The following is a 25,070-nucleotide window of genomic DNA, read 5'->3' as shown; positions in this document are numbered from 1 at the left end:
ACCCTGGTGTGCATAGTGAAATGCCTGCAGCTGTCATTATGTATTTGCAGGTGCTGTCTACATAAACCATGGCAGATAAGAAGCGTTTGGCATTTTCCATCATCCAGTATCTGCAGGACCAGCTTCATAATGGTGGACTTTCCTCTGATGCTCAGGAGAGTCTGGAAGGTATGGCATTGTACATGAACACTAGCTCCTCATGTCATTCTCTACAATAAAGACGTCTCGGTTTTTGTCTAGAGCAGGAGCTCTTCCACCAATATACTTCCATTTAATAGTTATAATGTTGCTAACTATTCCTAGCGGGCCGGAGCTGAGCTCCCTGCACTCCCTTGTGTAATTACGTTGGGTGTGTAATTACGTTGGGGGCACTTTCTGGATCACATGCTGTATATTTGCCACGTGATACTTGGGTTACAACCTGTGATGTACGTGGATTGTGCCTGCACAGTCAGACAGCCTCGGGGGCTGTGAGCAGTTAGTGCCTGAGGCTACCTAACTGCGCAGGCGCAACCTGAGTACTTCGCTGGTTGTAACCAGGCTAGGATCATGTGCCGAATGTACGGAATGTGATCCAGGAAATGCCTGCAACGTACTTACACCAGGGAGCACATCTCTGGCCTGGTTGGAATGTTTTCAACATTATCACTGTTAGGCCGAATGCTGAGGGCAGGAGCGCACGGCGTCATTGGTTGCTATGATGCCTTGCGCTTCATGCCGCCGCTGCACTACAGTAATACTCGTATTAGCTATATGAGAGTATTACTGTACTGCAGCTGCTGCATAAAGCGCACGGCGTCATGGCAACCAATGACGCCGTGCGCTCCTGCTGTCAGCCGGATGCCAGGCTGTGTTCCACAGCCGTGTGCATTCGGCCTTGGGGCTGCTTTACACAAAGTCCCATTGTAGGAATCTCACACAGAGCATGAATCCTGCAATGGACTTGCTCGTCCCTTCCAATCTGGTGCTCCATGCCAGCTCTGCTTCCTGTTCATTACACTACGCAGTGTACTCGCTCTATTCACTTGAAAGGATGCAGGGCTTGTATTTACACTGCACCCACCGCTGAAGATGAGTTAGTGCATAATGTAATGACAAGGAAGCGGCACTTGCATGGAGCGCTGCCTCCATGTTAAACAGTTGATTGGTGGGGGCCCCGGGTGTCAGACCCTCGCTGATCTTATATTGATTACCCATCCTGACTATAGGTCATCAATATACAGTTCTGATCAAAAGTTTAAGACCACCAAAAAAAAAAAAACGAACATGCTTGATGCAAGTGTTTCCATGAGGTGAGTGGGAACATTTCTCCAAGTGGTGAAGACTGCCGCATGAAGGCCATCTACTGTCTGGAACTGTTGTCCATTTTTGTAAACTTCCCTTGCCATCCATCCCCAAAGGTTCTCAATTGGATTTAGATCAGGGGAACATGCAGGATGGGCCAAAAGAGTGATGTTATTCTCCTGGAAGAAGTCCCCTGTCCTGCAGGCATTGTGTACTGTAGCGTTGTCCTGTTGAAAAACCCAGTCGTTACCACACGGACGAGGTCCCTCAGTCATGAGGAATGCTCTCTGCAACATCTGGACATGGCCAGCGGCCGTTTGATGCCCCTGCACTTCCTGAAGCTCCATTGTTCCACTGAAGGAAAAAGCACCCCAGACCATTATGGCGCCCCCTCCACTGTGGTGCGTAGAAAACATCTCGGGTGGGATCTGCTTGTCAGTAACGTTGGAAACCATCAGGACTATCAAGGTTACTTCCCCCCCCCCCCCCCCCCCCATCAGAGAATAAAACTTTCTTCCACCTTTCAATGTCCCATGTTTGGTGCTCTCTTGCAAAGTCCAAACAAGCAGTTCTGTGGCGTTCAAGGAGACGAGGTCTTTGAAGATGTTTTTTGTTTTAGAAGCCCTTCAGTCTCAGATGCCGTCTGATGGTTATGGGGCTGCAGTCAGGACCAGTAAGGGCCTTAATTTGGGTCGAGGATTGTCCAGTGTCTTGACGGACAGCCAATTGGATCCTCCAGCTCAGTTCTGATGAAAATTTTTTGGGTCTTCCACTTGACTTTTTTGTTCCATAACCCTCAGGATCATTTAATAAATTCCAAAATACTGTCTTACTGCGTCCCACCTCAGCAGCGATGGCGCGCTGTGAGAGACCCTGCTTATGCAGTTCAACAACCCGTGACTACCTGACAGAAAATGACAATGAATCCACATCTTTGAACAGATTTGGCCCTTTAAAGGCATGTGGCCCTAAAATTTGGATCAGCTGAAAAACTATTTATTTTCAATTGAATGCTCAAAAAATGTTTTGTCTCACTCTCATTTCTTCTTGTTGCATGTTGAAGCTCTACTTGGAACCTTGTTAAGATCCAACAATGTAAATATTTTTTTTTGCCATTTATCAAGTGGTCTTAAACTTTTGATCAGGACTGTATATGGCCGGGCAACCCCTTTAAACCCCTTTTGAAAGCACTCTTACTCTGCAGCATTTTTCCCACACATTTTTTTTCATAGTATTGTATATCGGGTAAAATTTACCACAAACAAAGTACGATGTGTCACCAGAGCATTTCAAGGATGCATTTCAAGGATACTACCCCTTAAAGTGACTTGAAAAATGGGGCACTGGCATTTAGTCCAAAATGACTTCTGTTGGAAGGGGTTAAATCACCCAATATGTTCTGGTTTTATGTAAGTATTGATTTCAGTAGGAAGCCTTATTCACATGTGCTTCCATAAATGATCTTAGTGTTTTTCACACTCTGTAAAAAAAAAAAAAAAAAAAAAAAAAAACTGTATTATAACAATCTGTATCAATTCTCTATGCAATGGATCAGTGAGAAACAAGCACGTACCACATCCATATGTTGTCTTCACAGACCTATCAAACAGAATGGATGCATAGTACATGCTGCCATGTTTTTACCTGCAGACCTACGATCTGCGCGAAAAAAAGACCTCTGAATAAACACATTACATTAGACTGAACTGTGAATGAGTCTGAAGTGAAAAGTCCTACAACTTTCTAATGTACGTTGTGCTCCAGTTCCTCGCCATTCCTCTCGATCAATGTAGACTAGCATGATGGGAGTTGTAGTTTTGCAACAGTTGGAGGTCACTGCTCTAGATATACTTTTGTTGTCAGTAAAGGCACTCTCTCTCCTAGGGTATTTTTCAGGCAGAGGATTTTAGTTTCAGTGTTGAAAACCGGGGCATCTGCACTGAAAGCGCCTCCCATTGTTTTCAATGGAAGTTGTCCGCTCCACAGTTCATGCAGCAAAGGGTTTTTGCAGTGCTTACTTTTCTCATTTTAAACCTGATCACATGATTCAATGTCATCAGGATGTTGGAGACTAGTGTGTGTGTATATGTAAATGTGTGCAAGAGTGTACAAACCGGATTCCAAAAAAGTTGGGACACTATACAAATAGTGAGTAAAAATTTAATGCAATGATGTGGAGGTGCCAACTTCTAATATTTTATTCAGAATAGAACATAAATCACAGAACAAAAGTTTAAACTGAGAAAAAATATGTTGAATCAGAATTTCATGGTGTCAACAAATCCCCAAAAAGTTGGGACAAGGCCATTTTCACCACTGTGTCGCATCTCCCCTTCTTCTTACAACACTCAACAGACGTCTGGGGACCGAGGAAACCAGTTTCTCAAGTTTAGAAATAGGAATGCTCTCCCATTCTTGTCTAATACAGGCCTCTAACTGTTCAATCGTCTTGGGCCTTCTTTGTTGCACCTTCCTCTTTATGATGCGCCAAATGTTCTCTATAGGTAAAAGATCTGGACTGCAGACTGGCCATTTCAGTACCCGGATCCTTCTCCTACGCAGCCATGATGTTGTGATTGATGCAGAATGTGGTCTGGCATTATCTTGTTGAAAAATGCAGGGTCTTCCCTGAAAGAGATGACGTCTGGATGGGAGCATATGTTGTTCTAGAACCTGAATATATTTTTCTGCATTGATGGTGCCTTTCCAGACATGCAAGCTGCCCATGCCACACGCACTCATGCAACCCCATACCATCAGAGATGCAGGCTTCTGAACTGAGCGTTGATAACAACTTGGGTTGTCCTTGTCCTCTTTGGTCCGGATGACATGGCGTTCCAGATTTCTAAAAAGAACTTCGAATCGTGACTCGTCTGACCACAGAACAGACTTCCATTTTGCCACACTCCATTTTAAATGGTCCCTGGCCCAGTGAAAACGCCTGAGCTTGTGGATCTTGCTTAGAAATGGCTTCTTCTTTGCACTGTAGAGTTTCAGCTGGCAATGGCGGATGGCACGGTGGATTGTGTTCACTGACAATGGTTTCTGGAAGTATTCCTGAGCCCATTCTGTGATTTCCTTTACAGTAGCATTCCTGTTTGTGGTGCAGTGTCGTTTAAGGGCCCGGAGATCACGGGCATCCAGTATGGTTTTACGGCCTTGACCCTTACGCACAGAGATTGTTCCAGATTCTCAGAATCTTCGGATGATGTTATGCACAGTTGATGATGATAGATGCAAAGTCTTTGCAATTTTTCGCTGGGTAACACCTTTCTGATATTGCTCCACTATCTTTCTGCGCAACATTGTGGGAATTGGTGATCCTCTACCCATCTTGGCTTCTGAGAGACACTGCCACTCTGAGAAGCTCCTTTTATACCCAATCATGTTGCCAATTGACCTAATTAGTGTTAATTGGTCTTCCAGCTCTTCGTTATGCTCAAATTTACTTTTTCCAGCCTCTTATTGCTACTTGTCCCAACTTTTTAGGGATTTGTTGACACCGTGAAAATTTGAATCAACGTATTTTTCCTTTAAAATGATACATTTACTCGGATTAAACGTTTGGTCTGTCATCTACGCTCTATTACAAATAAAATATTGACATTTGCCATCTCCACATCATTGCATTCAGTTTTTTTTTCACAATTTGTTTAGTGTCCCAACTTTTTTGGAATCCGGTTTGTAATTTTTTATTTTTTTTTGCCAGATTCCATAATAACTAAAATGATCTATATATAATGCAGTTATTTGTTCACCTTCATTTAGATGTTTGTGTTAGGCCTCCTGCACACGACCGTATGGCTTTTTCAGAGTTTTGCAGTCCGTATTTTAAGGGATCCGTTCCGTGTTTTTTTTTTTTTTTTGTTTTTTTTTTTTTTTTTTGTTTCCGTTCTTCCGTATGGCATATTCAGTAATTACATATAAATAATTGGGCAGGGCATAAAATTTTCAATAGATGGTTCCGCAAAAACGGAACGGATACAGAAGACGTACTGATGCATTTCCGTATGTGTTCTTCTTTTTTTTTTTTTTTGGCGGACCCATTGAAATGAATGCAGAACGCAAAAAACGGCCATTAAATGGGAAAAAAAAAGGTCATGTGCAGGAGGCCTTACAGTAAGTGCGGTGGGGAAGAGTTACTGTGTTAGATGCAGCAGAATTCGGGCGCACAGGGTGTGCGGTACCACGTTGTTGCAGACATTTTTTTTTTGCATCACCCGGCATGCCATGGTTTAGCGGAAAGAAAGCATGGCTTCTGGACAGGTGTGGCTTACAATGTTCCAATGTGCGCAAATATTGCATCAAAATTCTGCCTCAAAGTAAGCTCCCTAATAGGTGGTATGAACTTGAAGTAGATATAGTAGTCTAAAGGTGCTCCAGATGTATTATCCAGCATCAGCCTCCGTGATCAGTCTGGCACATTTTTAGACTGTCCTGTCTAAATCTAGTAAATCTGCCTCTTATGTTTTTGAGACTTGACAAGGTGTCTTACAAGATTGGAAAAATGTGGAATTTTTTTTTTTTTCTTCACTTTTTTCCCTCCTTAACCCCTTAAGGACTCAGCCCTATTTCACCTTAAGGACTTGGCCATTTTTTGCAAATCTTACCAGTGTCCCTTTAAGTGCTCATAACTTTAAAACACTTTGACTTATCCAGGCCATTCTGAGATTGTTTTTTCGTCACATATTGTACTTCATGACACTGGTAAAATGAAGTCAAAAAAATTATTTTTTTTGCATAAAAAAATACCTAATTTACAAAAAATTTGGAAAAATTAGCAAATTTCAAAGTTTCAGTTTCTCTACTTCTGTAATACATAGTAATACCCCCAAAAATTGTGATGACTTTACATTCCCCATATGTCTACTTCAGGTTGGAATTATTTTGGGAATGATATTTTATTTTTTGGGGATGTTACAAGGTTTAGAACTTTAGAAGCAAATATTGAAATTTTTCAGAAATTTACAAAAACCCAATTTTTAGGGACCACTACAGCTCTGAAGTCACTTTGCGAGGCTTACATAATAGAAACCACCCAAAAATGACCCCATTCTATAAACTACACCCCTCAAGGTATTCAAAACTGATTTTACAAACTTTGTTAACCCTTTAGGTGTTGCACAAGAGTTATTGGCAAATGGGGATGAAATTTGAGAATTTCATTTTTTTGCCTAATTTTCCATTTTAACCCATTTTTTTCCACTAACAAAGCAAGGATTAACAGCCAAACAAGACTGTATATTTATTGCCCTGACTCTGCCGTTTACAGAAACACCCCATATGTGGCCGTAAACTACTGTACGGCCACACAGCGGGGCATAGAGTGAAAGGTGCGCCGTATGGTTTTTGGAAGGCAGATTTTGCTGGACTGGTTTTTTGACACCATGTCCCATTTGAAGCCCCCTGATGCACCCCTAGAGTAGAAACTCCCTAAAAGTGACCTCATCTAAGAAACTACACCCCTCAAGGTATTCAAAACTGATTTTAAAAACTTTGTTAACCCTTTAGGTGTTGCACAAGATATAATAGAAAATAGAGATACAATTTCAAAATTTCACTTTTTTGGCAGATTTTCCATTTTAATATATTTTTTCAAGTAACAAAGCAAGGGTTAACAGCCAAACAAAACTCATTATTTATGGCCCTAATTCTGTAGTTTACAGAAACAACCCATATGTGGTCGTAAACTGCTGTACGGGCACACGGCAGGGCGCAGAAGGAAAGGAATGCCATACGGTTTTTGGAAGGCAGATTTTGCTGGACTGGTTTTTTTACACCATGTCCCATTTGAAGCCCCCCTGATGCACCCCTAGAGTAGAAACTCCAAAAAAGTGACCCCATTTTAGAAACTACGGGATAAGGTGGCAGTTTTCTTGGTACTAGTTTAGGGTACATATGATTTTTGGTTGCTCTATATTACACTTTTTGTGCGGCAAGGTAACAAGAAATAGCTTTTTTGGCACCGTTTTTTTTTTTTTTTGTTATTTACAACATTCATCTGAAAGGTTAGATCATGTGGTAATTTTATAGAGCAGGTTGTCACGGACGCGGCGATACCTAATATGTATACTTTTTTTTATTTATGTAAGTTTTACACAATGATTTCATTGTTAAAACAAAAAAAGTTTTAGTTTCTCCATAGTCTAAGACAGGGCTTGACAAATTTCCTTGGAATCTAGGAGCCAGCTAAAAAAGTTAGGAGCCAGGCGGAGCCGCGTCATAAAGCCCCCAGTAGATTCCCCCATAGTGCCCCCCCCCCCCCACTTCTCCATAGAGCCCCCCCAATAATACTGTATACCATGTTACATATGCAGTGTACATGTGCTGTATAGTATGGTATATGCAGTATACAGGACCATGATATATGTACAGTATATGACTGACATTCAGTGTACGTGCTGTATACTGTGTTACATACGCAGTATACAGGACCATGATATATGTACAGTATATAGGACTATGGCATACAGTGTACATGTGCTGACACCTCAGGCTCCTGCCTCACTTGGATGAGAGTAGTAGTAATTTGCACTGGAGGCGTGTAAGTTACCTGCAGGTGAACCTGAGAGCCACGAGGAGGGCGCAGGTCAGCGCTATGGCCCCCGCACAGCAGGTCAGGCCTCCGGCCCATCAGACACAGGAGCTGCTTAACGTGCTGCGAGGCCAGACTCTGCATTCCGCTTATAGAGCACATGGGTGGCCCGAGCCCGCTGGGGGCAGGGCGGCGCTTCTCCTCATCACGTCTGTCACAGTGGACTTCCGCGGCGTACGCTCAGCCATGGGCAGGGAGTGTGTCCAAAGAGCAGCTGGGTATAGGAAACCTAAGGCACCGTCACACAGCTCTCCGCTCATCTCCACTCCTGTGCTGCCTCCGGACAGAACAGCGCTCCGCACCCATCGCCCAGGCACCTTTGAAAACGGGCTGACAAATACCCAAGCGCCAGGACTAAATTCCTGGTCGCCATGGCGACCTGGCGCCTGGGATTTGTCGAGCCCTGGTCTAAGAGCCATAGTTTTTTCAGTTTTTGGGCGATTATCTTATGTAGGGTCTCATTTTTTGCGGGATGAGATGGCTGTTTTATTGGCACTATTTTGGGGTGCATATGACTTTTTGATCGCTTGCTATTGCACTTTTTGTGACGTAAGATGACAAAAAATTGCTTTTTTTAAACCGTTTTTATTTTTATTTTTTTACGGTGGTCACCTGAGGGGTTAACTCATGTGATATTTTTATAGAGCCGGTCGATACGGACACGGCGATACCTAATATGTATACTTTTTTTAATTTATGTAAGTTTTACACAATGATTCAATTTTTGAAACAAAAAAAATTATGTTTTAGTGTTTCCATAGTCTAAGAGCCATAGTTTTTTCAGTTTTTGGGCGATAATCTTGGGTAGGGTCTCATTTTTTGCGGGATGAGATGCCGGTTTGATTGGCACTATTTTGGCGTACATGCGACTTTTTTGATCACTTTTATTACCTTTTTTGGGAAGTAAGGTGGGCAAAATTTTAATTTTCTCATAGTTTTTATTTTTTTATTTTTATGGCGTTCACCGTGCGGGGAAAGTAACATGACCGTTTTATAGATCAGGTCGTTACGGACGCGGCGATACCAAACATGTGTAGGGAATTTTATTTTTTTCATTTCTAATTAGTGATAAATGTGTTTTTTGATTTTCACTTTTTTTGCACTTTTTCTTACTTTTTTTTTGACCCAGACCCACTTGGTTCTTGAAGATCCAGTGGGTCTGGTGTCTGCATAATACAGTACAGAACCTATATAGGGTTCTGTACTGTATTTTACTTACACTGAACAGATCTATGCTTTCAGCACAGATCTGTTCAGCACCATGGACAGCAGGACGCCTGAGCAGGCGTCCTGTTGCCATGGGAACCTTCCCCGTCTGCCACAACTTCGCAGACGGGGAAGGGTAAGGACTGGGGCTTCGGGGGGCTGTCTGGGGGCTCTCTCCCTCTCCCATCGGGGGGCTGCAAAGGCACAGCAGCCCCCCGATGGGAGAGGGAGGGAGCCGCATCTTACTGTTAACTCTTTCCATACAGCGGTCCGTACGGACCGCTGTATGGAAAGGGTTAAACGGCTGACATCCATTCACAGATGTCAGCCGTTTATACCAGGGTGCCAGCAATGTGCTGGCACCCTGGTATACCCACTAGAAGCCAACGATTATTCGGCGGGAGGCGGGCGGGGGATCGCGATCCCGCCTGCCGCACCGCCCGCCTCCCGCACCGCCCACACCGCCCGCAACACCCCCCCCTGCACCTCCCACCAGGCTAAAATCATGCAGGGGTGCAGGGGGGGTGATCACTATATATTTGAGCCACACTAAAGTTTCTGATCGCCGCGGTCAGGGACCGCGGCGATCAGAAACAGCAGAAATAGCAACAAACCGCAGGTCTGAATTGACCTGCGGTTTGCTGCGATCGCCGATACGGGGGGGTCATATGACCCCCCCAGGCGTTGTGACAGGATGCCGGCTGAATGATTTCAGCCGGCATCCTGTGCGGATTAACCCCTGGGGCGCCACAATCTCAATTTAAACTCATGACGTACCGGTACGTCATGGGTCCTTAAGGACTCATGACGTACCGGTACGTCATGGGTCCTTAAGGACTCGGGGAAACATGCCGTACCGGTACGTCATGGGTCCCTAAGGGGTTAATGAATGTAGAGCAGGTGAGAGCTAGACTCTGAGTTTTAAATATAATGAAAAATAAAATGATCTACCTTTTTACTTTACAGTTGCAATCCAGTGTCTGGAAACGGCATTTGATGTGTCTATGGAAGATCAAAGCTTGGCCGTATCGCAAACCCTGCCAGAGTTATTTGCTGCAGCTACACTACAGGTAAAGGTGGACATGTCCTGGCTATGCTATAAGGGGAGACTTTCTTTGGTCAGTGGTCGAGCCAAGTAGCTACTGCTCCTTGAAATTTGCTTGTGTACTTTGATATTGTTGCGCATGAAAGCTGTTATTTCCAAGCAGATGAAAGTCTGTTTTGCTCCAAGAGTGTCTCCTAAATTCCACAACATATTGCCTATTCATAGTGATATTCTATTACCAATGTTAAACTCTCCTGACGGACCTGCAAATGAAACATCTAAGAACATAACACAGGAGTGGCTACAAAAAGATCTCCAGGTTTCCTTTCTACTACACTTTGCTTTTTAATCCATTTGTGACTTTAGCTCATAAAAACTGCATCAAAAACTAGTGTGGTTCCAGCAGAAGTCCTATTTCCTAAGCAAAATGCTTCCTTTACAAGAAACAATACATTATACAGCATGTCAGTTATTGGGGGTAGTTTATGGAGACTGATGTTTTATACACAAGTCCTAATTAGAAGTTCGCTGAAGTAAATTGCAACAGATTTGCACACAACCACATTTCAGTGGGGCCGCAAAAGATGCCGTCAGCCCATGAAAGATCTCCTCTATAGCCCATGAAATCTCCCTCTCCGAGCTAAACCCAGACATGCCTCCATTTTCACCCAGGCAGCCCCCCTGACTTGAGCATCGGAGCAGTTCATGCTCTGATGATCTCCTTTGCCCTGAGCTAAATCGCGCAGGGCAAAGGCATTTTCAAGCGTTCCAGTGACGTCACCGGCACTGATGGGTGGGCTTTAGCGCTGCCCTAGCCATTAAAACTGCTAGGGCAGCAATAAAGGACGCCCATCAGAGCCGGTGATGTCACCGAACACACTGCCGGGTGGAAGCTTCCTCCCGGCAGTGTGTCATAATAAACAAAAGAGCCCATGCCCTGCAGGATTTAGCGCAGGGCAAGGGAGCACATCGGAGCATGAGATGCTCCGATGCCAACATCAGGGGGGCTGCCTGGGTGAAAATAAGGATATGTCCAGGTTCAGTTCTGAACCCGGACAACCCCCTTTAATTTTGCATTTAGAAAGCAAATGAATGGGGGGGGGGGGGAATCAAGCTTTGAAGAAAATGTAGAGCTAAGTCTCTGCTAACATCTTCCTTGTCGAATCTGTCTTTAGCAGGAAAAATAGTGCTGCTTTCAGTGCTGTCATATCAATGGACACCTAGGCGGAACCCTATGGACTGTGGTGTGTCTATTGTGTTGTGGCTTTTGTTATAAACAGAAACTACAATGTAGATGTGGATAGAGCCATAGCTAGTCAGTCACTGCCAACCTTACTGATGTCACCGCCATACAGCAGACATCTGCACAGTATTGGTGGTAGCAGAGAAGTTGGATACATATTTTGTTTTGTGTTAGTCAGGCTAATGTCGCTTATTAATTGATATAATGTGGTAATATTTGTTTAAATTGCAATTTGTTTTGTTAAGGAATCTTCACAAACGACATCAGACACTGCACCTCCAACAGACGAGGATGTAGCAGAAGCTGAATGGCTGAAAACAGAAGGTGAAAAACATAAGGAATAATTGCTAATGCATTTATTTTTAAATGGCTTTCTTATGTGTAACGCGCAGGATCGTGTCCTTTACTATACAGCCTGTGTGCCAGTAGTGGTTTTATTAGCTAGAAATAAATGCCTATTATGACCTAGCTCACATCATTGATTTATAACAATAAAGCAGTTCACTTTGAGACCTTGGGCTGCAGTACAGCGGCCTTTATAGAGTTCTTGCATTCTTTGAACTCTGTAGGCAAGTTGTACACGGAAACTGATTGTATGCAAATGTTGTACACAAAAACATTCATGGCCCAGTCTTCTGCTACATATATATGCTAGATGTCTATAGCTGGAGTACACTTTAGCTAGATAGATACAGTACCTTGAAAAGTATTCTTCATATTTTTCACGTTACACCCACAAACGTTAAACGTATTTTATTGGGATTTTATGTGCTAGACCAACACAAAGTAGCAAGTATGTGTGAAGTAAAAAAAGAAAGTGATAGGCTACTTTCACATCTGCGTTTAACGTCTCAGGTATTGCGATCTGGCAGAGAATCTCAATACCGGAGAAAAACGCATACCTGTTTATTGTCAATGTGGACAAAACTGAACGGAATGCCCCAGAATGCTTTTCCCTTTGGTTGTGTTCCCATACCGGACAGAAAACCACTGTCCGGCATGGGATGCGGAGCAAAACGGGTCCGGCATGACACACTATGCAAGTCAATGGTGCCGGATCTGTTTTTTCGGACACAATGGAAAACTGATCCGACACCGATTGACTTACAATAGTGTTAATGCTGGATCAGTCATTACTATTTTAAAGATAATACAACTGGATCCATTCACAACAGATGCAGCCAGCTGTATTATCTAGACGGAAGCGTTTTTGATGATCCCTTTTGGAGATGAAGTGTGAAAGTAGCCATACACATGGTTTTCAAAACTTTTAATAAATAAAAATCGGAAAAGTGTGGCATGCATTTGTATTCAGCCCCTTCTACTCTGATGCCCCTAAATAAAATCCAGTGTGACCAATTGCTTTCATAAGTCACCTAATTAGTAAATAGAGTCCACTTGTGTGTAATGTATTCTGTAGAACTACAGCTGTTCTATGAAGGCTTCAGAGGTTTGTTATTGAACATCTGTGATCAAACATCATCATCATGAAAACCAAGGAGCACACCAGACAGGCCAGGGATAAAGTTGTGTAAAGTAGGGCTAAATTGATAGCCCAGGGAAGGAGAGCAGTAATTGGAGAAGCAGCCAAGAGGCCCATAGTCACTCTGGTAGAACCTTCAAAAATGCACAGAAAGTTATTCAATCGCTGTACATAATTATCATTTTTGTGACATAGGTAATGAGCAGATGAAGGTAGAAAACTTTGAGAGTGCGATCGCTTTCTACACTAAAGCCATTGATCTGAACCCAAGGAATGCTGTGTACTTCTGCAACAGGTATGTGCTGACAATGTGTGTGTGTGTATGTATGTGTGTGTGTATATATATATATATATTATTGTGTAGGACATTGTTTGGGGGTTTAAAAGGCAGAAGAAGGTTTGGTTGTTTTTTTTTTTTTTTATTCGCTTTATTGAACACACAAAGCAAATAATAATGACAGTCACAATACAGAATCCACTGCAGATTATACATCACTGACATCTTTAAAAGTATACATGACATGTGCATTACAATGCAAACAAAACAGTAAACACCTGTGCTGTATCTGCATATTTATGACGTTACCTCAAGCAAAAAGTTGTACTCAAACATAAATGAGACTGTACCGGTATCATATACCAGTCTTAGCTGATCCAATTCACCACTTCCATACTCCAGATACCCGCTTTTCCGACTCAACCCTGTTCAGCTTGTTCTGCCCCCCCCCCCCCCCCCCATACCTTCTGAAATTTTGTCACGCAGCCCCTATTTTTAAAAACTATGTTCTCATAAGGTATTATTGAGTTAACCAGTAGTTTCCACTGGGCTAGGGTGGGAGATCTATCGCCCATCCACCTTATGGCTATTGCCTTCCTTGCCAGGAATAATACTTCCCTCAGGAATACCCTTACATAATGTGAATAAACAGAATAGAAAAGACAAATCTTCGGGTGCAGAGGTACTGCATAACCCAGAAGGTCAGTGAGTAACTTAGTTACTCCCTCCCAGAATGTAAGAAGGTCCTTTTTATTCTTTAAAAATATGTCTGCACTTATTTCTGGACAATGGAAGTGGCCTGGCTCGAAGGTCAGTAAAAAGCAAATATAGTTTTGATCAGTCAAATTCAGGGATTTCCCTTCCGTTTTTGATGGCCAGTGAATAACTGACATAAAAAATAGGATATGTTCTATTTTGCCACTTTTCACTGACCACCCCTTACAATTTAAGGGGACAGTTTTTTTTAATTTCTGTTTCTCAGTCATCGGTGGAAAAATAAAAAGTAGGTTAAAAACTGACTGTTTTTGTTTAAGGCCTCATGCACACGACGGTTGTTTTTCTCGGCCTCCGTTCCGTTTTTTTTTTTTGTTGTTTTTTTTTCGGATAGGATGGGGACCCATTCATTTCTATGGGTCAGCAAAAAAATAAAATAAATGCTGATACTTCATCCGTTTGTGTTCCGCGTCTGTTGTCCGTGTTTCCCTTCAGCCCAAAAAAATAGTGCATGTCCTACCTTTTTCACATTTGCAGCCAAGGATAGGGTTTTTGTTTTGTTTTTGCGTTTTTTTTTCTTTCTGCTGTATGAATGTAGCCTAAAGCGGCAGTTTTTTGGGGCAGACATCTTGGAGGGTACTGGGAGGCACTCTGCTAGTACCTCCTCCCTCGCAAATTCCACACACAGGGCTTTGTGGCTCAATAATTGGTCGAGAGATGTGGCCTCAAAGACTAGGTTTTGTAGTATCCTTTGTGAGGGAAAAAAATTTTATATGGATCTTTTTTCCTTGAAAGCAGGGGATAAGAAAGGGTTGCCATCTAGAGCTAGAATTTTGTTTCGTCAGAACAAAGTATTTAGTAGGGAAAAGAGCTGGGAGTGTTTAAAAATCCAGGAAAAATAGCTAAAGCGTGGAGAAAAATATCAAACGATTTATGGATTTTGAATTCTCTGGCAAAAGGGTTCAAGCTGGAGTTCAAAAGTTCCCCTCCAGAAAGATTTGTTACAAAAGTGAGCGGAAAGACTCAGAAAGCCTTAAATACGTATACTCCCTTCTGGAAGGAGTTCTCATTTCCTGACCAGAATTAGAAAAAAAACATAGGATTTTATATATTATTATTTTTTATTTTTGTGTGTGTGTGAACGTAATATAATGAATTAGTTAAGGCCGCTTTCAGACTGGTGTCATTTGGATGCTTTATAACTCCTGTATTATGGCTAATGCAGACAACCGTATGTATATTGCAGTCCGCAAAAAAACACGGACCACGTCCATGTACATTCCGTATTTTGTGGAATGGAACAGCTGGCCCTGATAGTCATATCCTCCTCCATAACAGGACATATTTTTTGCGGATAGGACATATGGGAATAGACTGCACATGGAGTACCTTCCATTTATTTTTATTTTTGCAGACCCATTGATATGAATGGTTCTGTATACAGTCTGCAAAAGAACGGAACGGACATGGAAAGAAAACACAACACCTGAATTTTCTGCTGCAGAAAATTAGTTAACTCGGGTTCTGATGAACTGTGGGAAGTCTGAATGTTGTCCCCAATATGGCCTCAAAAAAAGCAACGCCTTGTTTTACGTCCATCTAATTGAAAATGATTGTTCATTGTGACAGTAAATAACTTCTGACTGAAAATCTCTTCCGCTCTGGTGCTAATTATCGCTTTTACTTCAGCATGTAACGGATATCACCAGTGAGGAAGGGGGACTGATCACACGCAACATAAGTCCATGTAATACTCCTCCTGGGGACCGGTACAGTTATACAAGGAGTGAGGAGAATCTAATTCTCTGTTCTCCCTGCAGCCTTTCAGCACATCCTCAGTAGCTGCATTCACATCCAGCTAAAGGGGAGGAGTGCTGCTTTATAGCTCATGCTGTGGTCCACAATGCACAGGCCGTGTGCGCTCTGTGATGCGGACCCCTTGACGTGAATTGGTCTGCGATCCGCAGACATGTCTTGTCTTTTGTGGAAATGCTTCATAATGTTTCTGTAGACTTCGATTTTTGACTCCACACTGCAAAAGATAGGACATGTCCTATCTTCGGCCATATCTTGCAGATCACTGACCCATTCAAGTCAGAGTGTACACGGCCGGTGCCTGTATATTGGGGACCCGCCTTTTGTGGTCTGAAATATGAGCACGGAGCCCTTATGTTCGTGGACATGAGCCCTTAACTTGGAATATTTCAGGCTGTGTAGCAGTTCAAGATGCAAGCCTGGTCTTAAAGGGGTTGTCTTATCTCGCTGTTACTAAGGCTAGATGAGACATGTTCCCGACCACCAGCCGGGTGGAAAACGGCCGACAGCTTCGGCCTATGTAGACCTAGCCTTAAGGTAACAGCACAACACACCAGGGCAAATCCATTCACCTCGTGGCAGATGGCGCGTTTCGAACAAACAGTTCTTAGACGTTCATTGCACCCATTATGGCCTCCAAATAATTTTCTTAATAAGTTTTCGTGAAAAACTTTTCTCTGTTTGTCTACTACAGCTGCTTATCTTCACACAAACATTGCAGGCCCGCCTGTCCCATTAATAGAAATCAGTCGGAGAAGTTAAAGGCTCACTCTGAAGTTCTTATTTCTGTTGGGCTACATGCACATGACCGTTGTTTTGGTCCGCATCCAAGTCGCAGTTCTTGCGGCTTGGATGCGGACCCATTCACTTCAATGGGGCAGCAAAAGATGCGGACAGCACTCCGTGTGCTTATCCGCATCTGTTGCTCCGTTCCGTGGTCCACAACTGTTGCTCGGTTTTCCTTCCTTTGAGGGATATCTGGCTTTCACTGTGTTGAAGACCCATAACTGGGGCTCCATGGTTATTTTGCATATCGCTGTTCCCAGGGAGCTTTGCACTTTGGATTGCTGTGTTGAGACTCTTAAATGAGGCTCCACAGTGTTTTCTGTAGCTGGTCTCCCTAAGATCAGCTATTGTTTTGTTTGAGTAGTCTCCAAGGCATTGCTCCCAGTTAGCTAGAATCCTACTCCACACTGAAGGGCAACACCCCGAAACAGTTTTCTGTGGATGGATAACTGGCTTAGGTCTTCCCAGTCACATCCTTAAAGCTTGTAAAAGAGCAGGATCTTGACATAGGGGCCACTTAATATGGTGGATTTGATGATCTCTATAATAGGGACACCCCTTTGTTTGGTTTTCCTTCCTTTGAGGGATATTTGACTTTCACTGTGTTGAAGACCCATAACTGGGACTCCACGGTTATTTTGCATAACACAAAAAAAATATAACTTCTCCTATTCTTGTCAGTTTTGCGGACAAGAATAGGCAGTTATATTAATGGCTGTCCGTGCCGTTCCGCAAATTGCGGAACACACATGGACGCCATCCGTGTTTTGTGGATCGCAAGACACAACGGTCGTGTGCGTATAACCTTATCCTAAGTGGTTACAACCACTCTTTAAGTTTTATTGTGGCCAATTTGATACGATTTCAACTTAAATGATAATTTCTAACTACGGGGAACAGAAGAGAAAAAAAAAAAGCAACTATAAAAGACAAACTGAGCAAAAATTTTAATGAAGACCTATTAGCAAGAATATTTTTAGCCCATACTATGTGCAATACAGTGTGGTGTGTGTTTTTTTTTTTTTTTAATGCACCCGAATGTGTAACATGGCCTGCAGGGCAGCAATTCTAATTGTGGGTGGAATGGTCAGAGAGGCCCTAGTTCATGACAGTATGTCTTAACTCCTGTTTTTAAAGAGTAAAAATAACCAGTTTTATTTTTGTCTGTAGGGCGGCAGCTTACAGTAAAATAGGAAACTATGCTGGAGCAGTTCGCGACTGTGAAGAAGCTATTACAATAGATCCCAGTTACAGCAAAGCCTATGGTAGAATGGGGTAAGTTATTTATCATGTATTAGGCCAAGGTCGCACCTGGTATTTTCTTCCATGCTACAGTTCCTGTATTACTTTACCCCAAAGGACAGAAGTTATATCTTAAGATAGCTCAAGACTATGTACTTTACATCCTGTGCCATGACCTGTAATGCGACCAACCCATTCCACCCCCCCACCCCCCCTAAAACATGCCCTCTAAGGCATATAGATGAAAGCATGTTTTTACTTCCAGGTTAACAGTATGGCTTTGAGTCCCACACCCACCACCAAGTACGATTTTTGTTCATCAAATGTTCCTGTTCATAGCCTCAGGATTCTGAAAGCTTGCATGATGAAAACCACTGATAATTACAATGAGAAATACTTTAAAAGGTTTCTTCAAGCCTTTGTAGATTTAGGCGAGGCAATGTTAAAAATAAAAAATAAATTAAAAAAATCACCCTATAGCTGCAGTGGTCTTTGCAGCCAATCGGTGGCCTTAGTGTTTATCTGTGCATGAATGGCAGGTGCCAGCTGAAGCCAGTGACTGGCTGCAGCATTCATGGGAACAGTGAACTGCACATGACCACTGCAGGCTCAGCGGAGACTGGATTGGCAGCCTGTAACACCTGGAAATTTTTAAGGTAAGGCTACTTTCGCACTTTCGTTCGGTGTTCCGCTTGGGGGTTCCGCTTGTGAGTTCCGTTTGAAGGCTCTCACAAGCGGCCCCGAACGGATCCGTACGGCCCCAATGCATTCTGAGCGGATGCAGATCCGCTCAGAATGCCTCAGTCTGGCACAGTATGACCTCCGTTCCGCTCAGCAGGCGGACACCCAAACGCAGCTTGCAGCGTTTGCGTGTCCGCCTGGCTGTGCGGAGCCAAACAGATCCATCCAGACTTACAATGTAAGTCAATGGGGACGGATCCGTTTGAAGTTGACACAATATGGTGCAATTTAGGGGTGCACCGAAATTCCGGCGGCCAAAAATGGGCCTAATCCATTTCGGCCGATATTGGTACATATCGGCAGAAAATAGCGGGGAGGGACTGGGAGGAGGAGTTGGGGGCCGGTGTGTTCACTGTGCTCCGGCCCCCAGCTCCAGTAGTTATAAAATGTGTACAATTAATAAGGATTCTATTCATGAGGCCCCCTCTGCAGTAGAACATTCAATACAGCCACATCCTACTCACAGGGCTGTTATCTTAATGCTAGCCGGCCGGGCAGACGAGCGGCAGCGTCACGACTGACGTCATGTGCCCGGCCTACTTTCTGAATGAAGGAGGCGGCGCAGGCATGTGACGTCAGTCGTGACGCTGCCGCTCGTCTGCCCGGCCGGCCAGCATTAAGATAACAGCCCTGTGAGTAGGATGTGGCTATATTGAATGTTCTACTGCAGAGGGGGCCTCGTGAATAGAATCCTTATTAATTGTACACATTTTATAACTAGTCTGTACTGGAGCGGCAATGGGGGGGGGGGGGGGTCTGTGGATGGCACTGTTATGGGGTGGGTGGGGGTCTGTGGATGGCACTGTTATAAATATCATTAAAAAAAAATGTATTTTAAGAGTATTTGGGCAAAAAGGCAGTTTCGGTTTCGGTCAAGGGCATCCTGAATTTTCGGTTTCGGACCAGAATTTTCATTTCGGTGCACCCCTAGTGCAATTTCAAATGGATCCGTTCTGGACGGATCCGTCTGACTAACTTCCAGACTTAATTTTTTTTTTTTCTGACAGATAATGCAGATGGATCCGTTCTGAACGGATCCCATCGTTTGCATTATAGGAGCGGATCAGTCTGTGCAGACACCAGACGGATCCGCTCCGAACGCAAGTGTGAAAGTAGCCTTTTTTTTTTTTTTTTTTACAATTTACACTGCCTAATTTTACAAACTCTTGGAGGACCCCTTTAAGTATTTTATATTTGTCAAGTTTCAGACACTTTGCTCTTTCCACTTTAATTTTCTGTTTTATTTCTATATCTCTAGGCTGGCTCTTTCAAGTTTGAATAAGCACGCCGAAGCTGTGGGCTTCTACAAGAGGGCCTTGGAGTTAGACCCAGACAATGACACTTATAAAGCAAACCTTAAAATTGCAGAACAGAAGATGAAAGAAATTCCTAGTCCAGTAGGTGTTTGTGCCTTTTCTTTTACAAGCTGGGGGCAGGTATTTTATCCCGTTATTGGGAAATGCAATTATTTATCTGTTGCAGATGGGCGCTCCTGGAGGCTTTGATATAGCAGGACTGCTGAATAACCCCGGCTTCATGAGCATGGTAAGTGGCCCGGTATGTATAATCCTACTCCTATGAAACCACATACTACAAGTGTTTTTTTATTTTAACATGAGATTTATTTGCCTTTTATTTATCCATATTAAATGTTATAATTTTGTACAGAAATGTGTTGATTTGCAATATGGGTTTGTTTTTTGTTTTTTGTTTCCCCCTCCCCCTCTGCAACTGAAGCAGTTTTCATCAACCTACTGACTTTACAGACAATCTGTCAGCAGGGTCAGTTAAATTGGGAATACTGCCTGGTAGAGTTGATTCAAGTGATAACTTATTTTGTTACAGGGTTACCCCTTTCTAGAGAGAAAGCATTTGGTATGCAAATGAGGTTATTGGAGCTGGCCCAACCGAGCCCTCAGAGCACCAGTTTGTCACCTTACAGCTGCAGACACTCCTCCGTACCCCTATACAGGGCCAGACATTTTACCTGGCCCTGTGTTCCTGTGCTTGCACCCATGGCCTGAGTTTCGGCACATGTGCAGAGGATCTACTTCTGCTTCTAGGCAGTGAGTGTAGATGGCTACAGCACATGCTTCAATTACGTCCGCTTTGGGGGCAACTACTTTGGACAGAGGCTCAACTTCTCCATCCAAAGCCACCACTTAGAGTTGTACGCTGAAGTGATCGACGCATGGTCAGTAGTTATGTGCACTGCATAGGAAACAGCAGCAGATCTTCTGCACAGGTACGTAGTCGGATCAACAATGCAGGAGCAGGAACATGGCTAGGCAAGATGCCTGGCCCTGTCAGTCAAGGGGAGGTGTCTGGAGCAGCGGAGTGGCGACGAGCTGCTACTCCCAGGGCTTGGAATAGCCCCTCTGTGCTCCAACAACCTAACTTGCATATGAAGATAAAGTGCATTTTCTCAAGAATGGGGCAACATAAATAAGGCGTTGTTTGAATTGGCGTAGTTATTCCCTACCAGGCATTATGCCTGCTTTATTGGTAGCAAAATAAAAATGTGCCTATTTTCCAGTGTTATGGCATTGTGTTTGTTTTGTTCACAGGCATCAAACCTCATGAATAATCCTCAAGTACAACAGTTGTAAGTTGCGCATTCAATTATGAAAACATAGTTTTTTGTGTTTTTATTTTTTTAAAATCTGTTTGATCACAGTGTAAAACAAATTTTATCCCGCAGTTCGACATGTATGTCCAGGGAAGAGCATTTTTTATGCTAATTAGGATTCTTTCACACAAGTAATGTTTCTATCCGGGTGCTGTCCAAGTTTTGAATGGACAGCACCTGCACTGAACACTGACCTCTTAAATTCTTTGGGTATATTCACATGTGCAGCTTTCTGCACAGACCATGAGTCCATTCAGGGAAAATCAGAGTTTTCTGTGGGGGGGATGTGTCTGTATTACAATCTGGAACATGGGCAAGTTTCATATTGCCCGTCTGAAGGGGCCTTAGTTACCAGGCAGGATGTAGCGCAGTTTAGGACACCACTATTGAACAGGAGAGGAGTTGCAGTGCTTGGATTGCCTATTCCTTAGTTTGCATATTGTCAGACTAACACTGTGTTCTATCAGGGACATGAACACTGCCAGATGTTTGGGCAGATAATCGCTAACAAGCATTCATACAAACATTTTCAGGTACTTTTACCGTCCTATATGCTAATTAGTAGCATCGATATAGTGAGGAGGAAACAGACGTGTTTTTCAAGGGGCGTCTCCTTCTCCTGGCTGTCCAATCGCAGTGGAGAGCATCGCAGCCAGGGCGAAAAAAGCTCACCTTCACCCTGGCTGTGACGTGCTCCGCTGCGATTGTCCAGCTCACAGCCAGGGAGAAGGAGACTCCCCCGGAGAAACACGTCCGTTTCCTCCTCACTGTATCGATGCTACTAATAGGACGGTAAAAGTGAATGGGGGGCGCAACAGGGCAGCACATCTGACATCTACTCATCACCCCCTACACCGCCAGGTACTAATATTGTCATGTCGGGACCAGTGAAAGGCCCTCTTTAAGGGTATATTCCCAAGTGGTATATTTGTTGCAGAAATGTTTGAGACTGGAAACCAGTTTAGTTCCTTTCAATGCAGTTGGTTCTGCAGCAGGGGTGGATCATTCTAGCTGCTGTGACAAGTTGCAGACCCATGTAATGTAACTAGGATGTACACTAGGATACAAATGGCAAAATGCAATGTAACTCATACCAGATTATTACCTGCTTATCTTCCTCAGTAGTAGCTGCTTGGCAGCTTTTCTGCTCTCTGCACGGTAATCGAAGCTGTAAAACTAGTCTTAAACACAAGCAGTTTCATCAGTTGCTCAATCCTGCTGCTCTGTTCCTCCTTCATACTTTACACTGCAGCTCTATCTAAAAGTATAATCCAAGCACAGGCTCACCAGGAATTCTCAATGGTTTTTTGGGGGGAGGCAGGTAGAGCCATGACAAAGCTATGCTAATAGATTTAGCAGGATTGAGCGGTTTGCATTGTACAGTATTACATGCAAGATCTGTTCCAAATTTATAGAAATAAAAAACTTTATTTTAAAATGTTTTTTATTTTTGTAAAATACATGCAAAAAGTGTTCAAAGGTATCCATAACCTTTAATGAATACATATATTATGGATACAAATTATAAAGCATTTGAAGAGTTAAAAGGTTTGAAATTCCTACTGCCAGTTGTTAGCATTTCCGCTTCCGTTACACTGAGTACAGTTTCAGGTCTAGATTGTGTTTTTGCAGGGACATGTAAACTTTTGCCATTCTCTTCATGAAGTGTATTCGTTATTAAGTATAACTTTTCTTTTTTCCCCAGAATGTCTGGTATGATTTCTGGCCCTGGCAATCCTATGGCTGGAGCTGCAGCTGCAGGAAACACACCTCCCACCGACCTGGCCAGTCTTATACAAGCGTAGGTGCAGGGTTTTACGTTCTTCATCATTACATTAGATTGCACTTGTGTTTATCCAGAATGACATTTTCTTTTATATAGTGGTATGTGCGGTATCCAGTAGGGTTGTTGCGATACCAAAATTTGGATTTGATTTTGATACCATAAAAGTATTGCTATACTTGATACCACGCAAAAAAATAAAACGCCAAAAAAGCTGTGTGCATTTTACGGAACGTCCAGCCCATAATCGAACAGTCCGATCCTATTTTTTAAGGGGACAAGGTGACTAACCACCACATAAAACATTATTTTTATATTTTAATAGTTTTCCCTTTTTTGGGCGTGGCAATATGTAATATGTTTATTGTTTTTATATATTTTATATGTAAAATTGGGAAAGGGGATGATTTATACTTAATATTTTGGTGTTTGTTTTTACTTTTTATTTAAGAACTATTCGCCCCCTTAGGGGCTAGAACCTGGGATCTTTTCATCCCTTGTCCTATTCACCCTGCTGCCCTGGGCACTCTCCCTGCTGCCCTGTGCTTTGTGCATGCAGCAGCAGGGATATTACCATGGCAGCCAGGGCTTCAGTAGCGTCCTGGCTGCCATAGTAGCCGATCGGAGCCCCAGGATTACACTGCTGGGGCTCCGATCGTAACTGCCACCAATGAATGAATGAATGAAGAGGGGAGGGAATCCTGTGGCCACTGCCACCAACGATTATAATACTGGGACGATTGGGGGGGGGGGGGGCACACTGCGCAACCAATGTTTTTAGTACTGGGGGAAGGGGGGGGGCACACTGCGCAACCAATGTTTTTAGTACTGGGGGAAGGGGGGGGGGCGCACTGCGCCACTAATGAAGATAAGTAACCTTTTAATACAAATACAGGAGGCGGGTGCCGGCGGCAGAATCACATGAGGGGTTAACTGCCACGGATCACAGCTCCCTGTCATAGCGGTCGGTGCCGGCTATGTGATTCAGCCGCCGGCACACACCTCCTGTATTTATAAATGTTAGTTATCTTCATTGGTGGCGCTGTGGCCACAGCCCGTCCCCTCCTTCGCCCTTTTCTCTTCTTTTTGGCAGCAGCGGCACAGGCGAGAGGGAGACTCTCCTTCAGAATTGCAGCTCCATCTCGGCAATTCACCTCAAAGGCACAGAAAATATTTAGGCAGATTTTCTAAGTCCTCATCTGATTTGCCAGGGGGAGTGGAGGCTAAACCTGAAGATTTTCAGACAGATTACAGACAGTTGGCGGGAAGGGGGGTCCCTTCAATAGACCTTTTTGTGACAAGTCAGAACAGGAAAGTAAGATTTATTTATTTTTTTTCTCTCTATCCCCAGAAGGATCCCCCTGTGGTCTGGATGCTTTCCTCCACAGTTGGAGTTTTAATCTGGGATATGCTTTGCCCCCATTTCCCTTGATTCCCAGGGTGTTGCAGAAAATAAGGGATTATTGGTTCACGTGGCTAAGAAAGATGTCAGCGATAGATCCATGGGTCCTTCCAGAAATCAAAGACCTTCTATCTCAAGGGCCGATTTTTCATCCTCTGATAAAGGGCCTCCATCTGATGTCATGGAATTTGAAAGGTTCCTGCTGACCAAGAGGGAGTTTTCCTCAGACCTGGTTAATACCCTCTTAAGATGTAGGAAGAAGGTTATGATGTCTATCTATGCACGGGTCTTCAGGAAATTCCTGAGTTTTGCTGACTTGGATTTTAGGAGCATTCCCTCTCAGGTTCTGGTCTGCCAGATTCTACGCTTTAACAAAGTCTTTTTTAAGTTTTGCCTATTGGTAGCCCTGACTTCAGCCCATAGGATGAGTGAATTCCATAGTATTTCAATTAATCCCCCTTATACTACCATATTGGAAGATAGGGTGAGATTCCAACCTGACCCAGCTTTCCTTCCTAAGGTAGCTTCCAAGTTTCACAGATCTCAGGTTATTGTGCTTCCTCCTCTGTAGATGGTGGCTCATAAAAAGGTTGGAAGAGTCTTGTCACTGCCTTTGTTAGGGTATGTGTAAAGGGGTTGTCAGTTATTTATTTATTTTTTGTTCTTTGTATGTTTCTAACTAATCAAATGTAACAGCTTTAGGCTCCATTCACACGTCCGTGGTGTGTTGCGGATCCGCAACACACCCGCCCAGCACCCCTATAGAAATGCCTATTCTTGTCCGCAGCTGCGGACAAGAATAGGACATGTTCTATCTTTTGCGGA

At 43.4% G+C, this 25,070-nt stretch overlaps 1 protein-coding gene across 2 annotated transcripts in view; it reads left to right on the top strand.

The window, feature by feature from the left end:
• SGTA (small glutamine rich tetratricopeptide repeat co-chaperone alpha) overlaps positions 1-25,070 on the top strand; it is a 32,291-nt gene that overhangs the window by 4,982 nt on the left and 2,239 nt on the right. The window contains exons 2-10 of one of the 2 annotated variants that reach the window (XM_044269158.1): positions 51-168; positions 10,052-10,155; positions 11,619-11,697; positions 13,052-13,151; positions 17,619-17,723; positions 19,690-19,828; positions 19,914-19,976; positions 20,999-21,036; positions 22,766-22,861. In XM_044269158.1, the coding sequence (XP_044125093.1) occupies positions 69-168; positions 10,052-10,155; positions 11,619-11,697; positions 13,052-13,151; positions 17,619-17,723; positions 19,690-19,828; positions 19,914-19,976; positions 20,999-21,036; positions 22,766-22,861 (824 nt within the window). In that variant the 5' untranslated portion in view covers positions 51-68. Of the gene's footprint in view, positions 1-50; positions 169-10,051; positions 10,156-11,618; positions 11,698-13,051; positions 13,152-17,618; positions 17,724-19,689; positions 19,829-19,913; positions 19,989-20,998; positions 21,037-22,765; positions 22,862-25,070 lie in introns of both variants that reach the window. The other variant, XM_044269147.1, reaches the window with a different exon arrangement.

Source organism: Bufo gargarizans, chromosome 1, assembly GCF_014858855.1.
Source record: "Bufo gargarizans isolate SCDJY-AF-19 chromosome 1, ASM1485885v1, whole genome shotgun sequence".
Taxonomy (NCBI): Eukaryota; Metazoa; Chordata; class Amphibia; order Anura; family Bufonidae; genus Bufo; species Bufo gargarizans.
The sequence above is the reverse complement of the archived record's forward strand: the minus strand, read 5'-3'. Positions and strand labels throughout refer to the sequence as shown.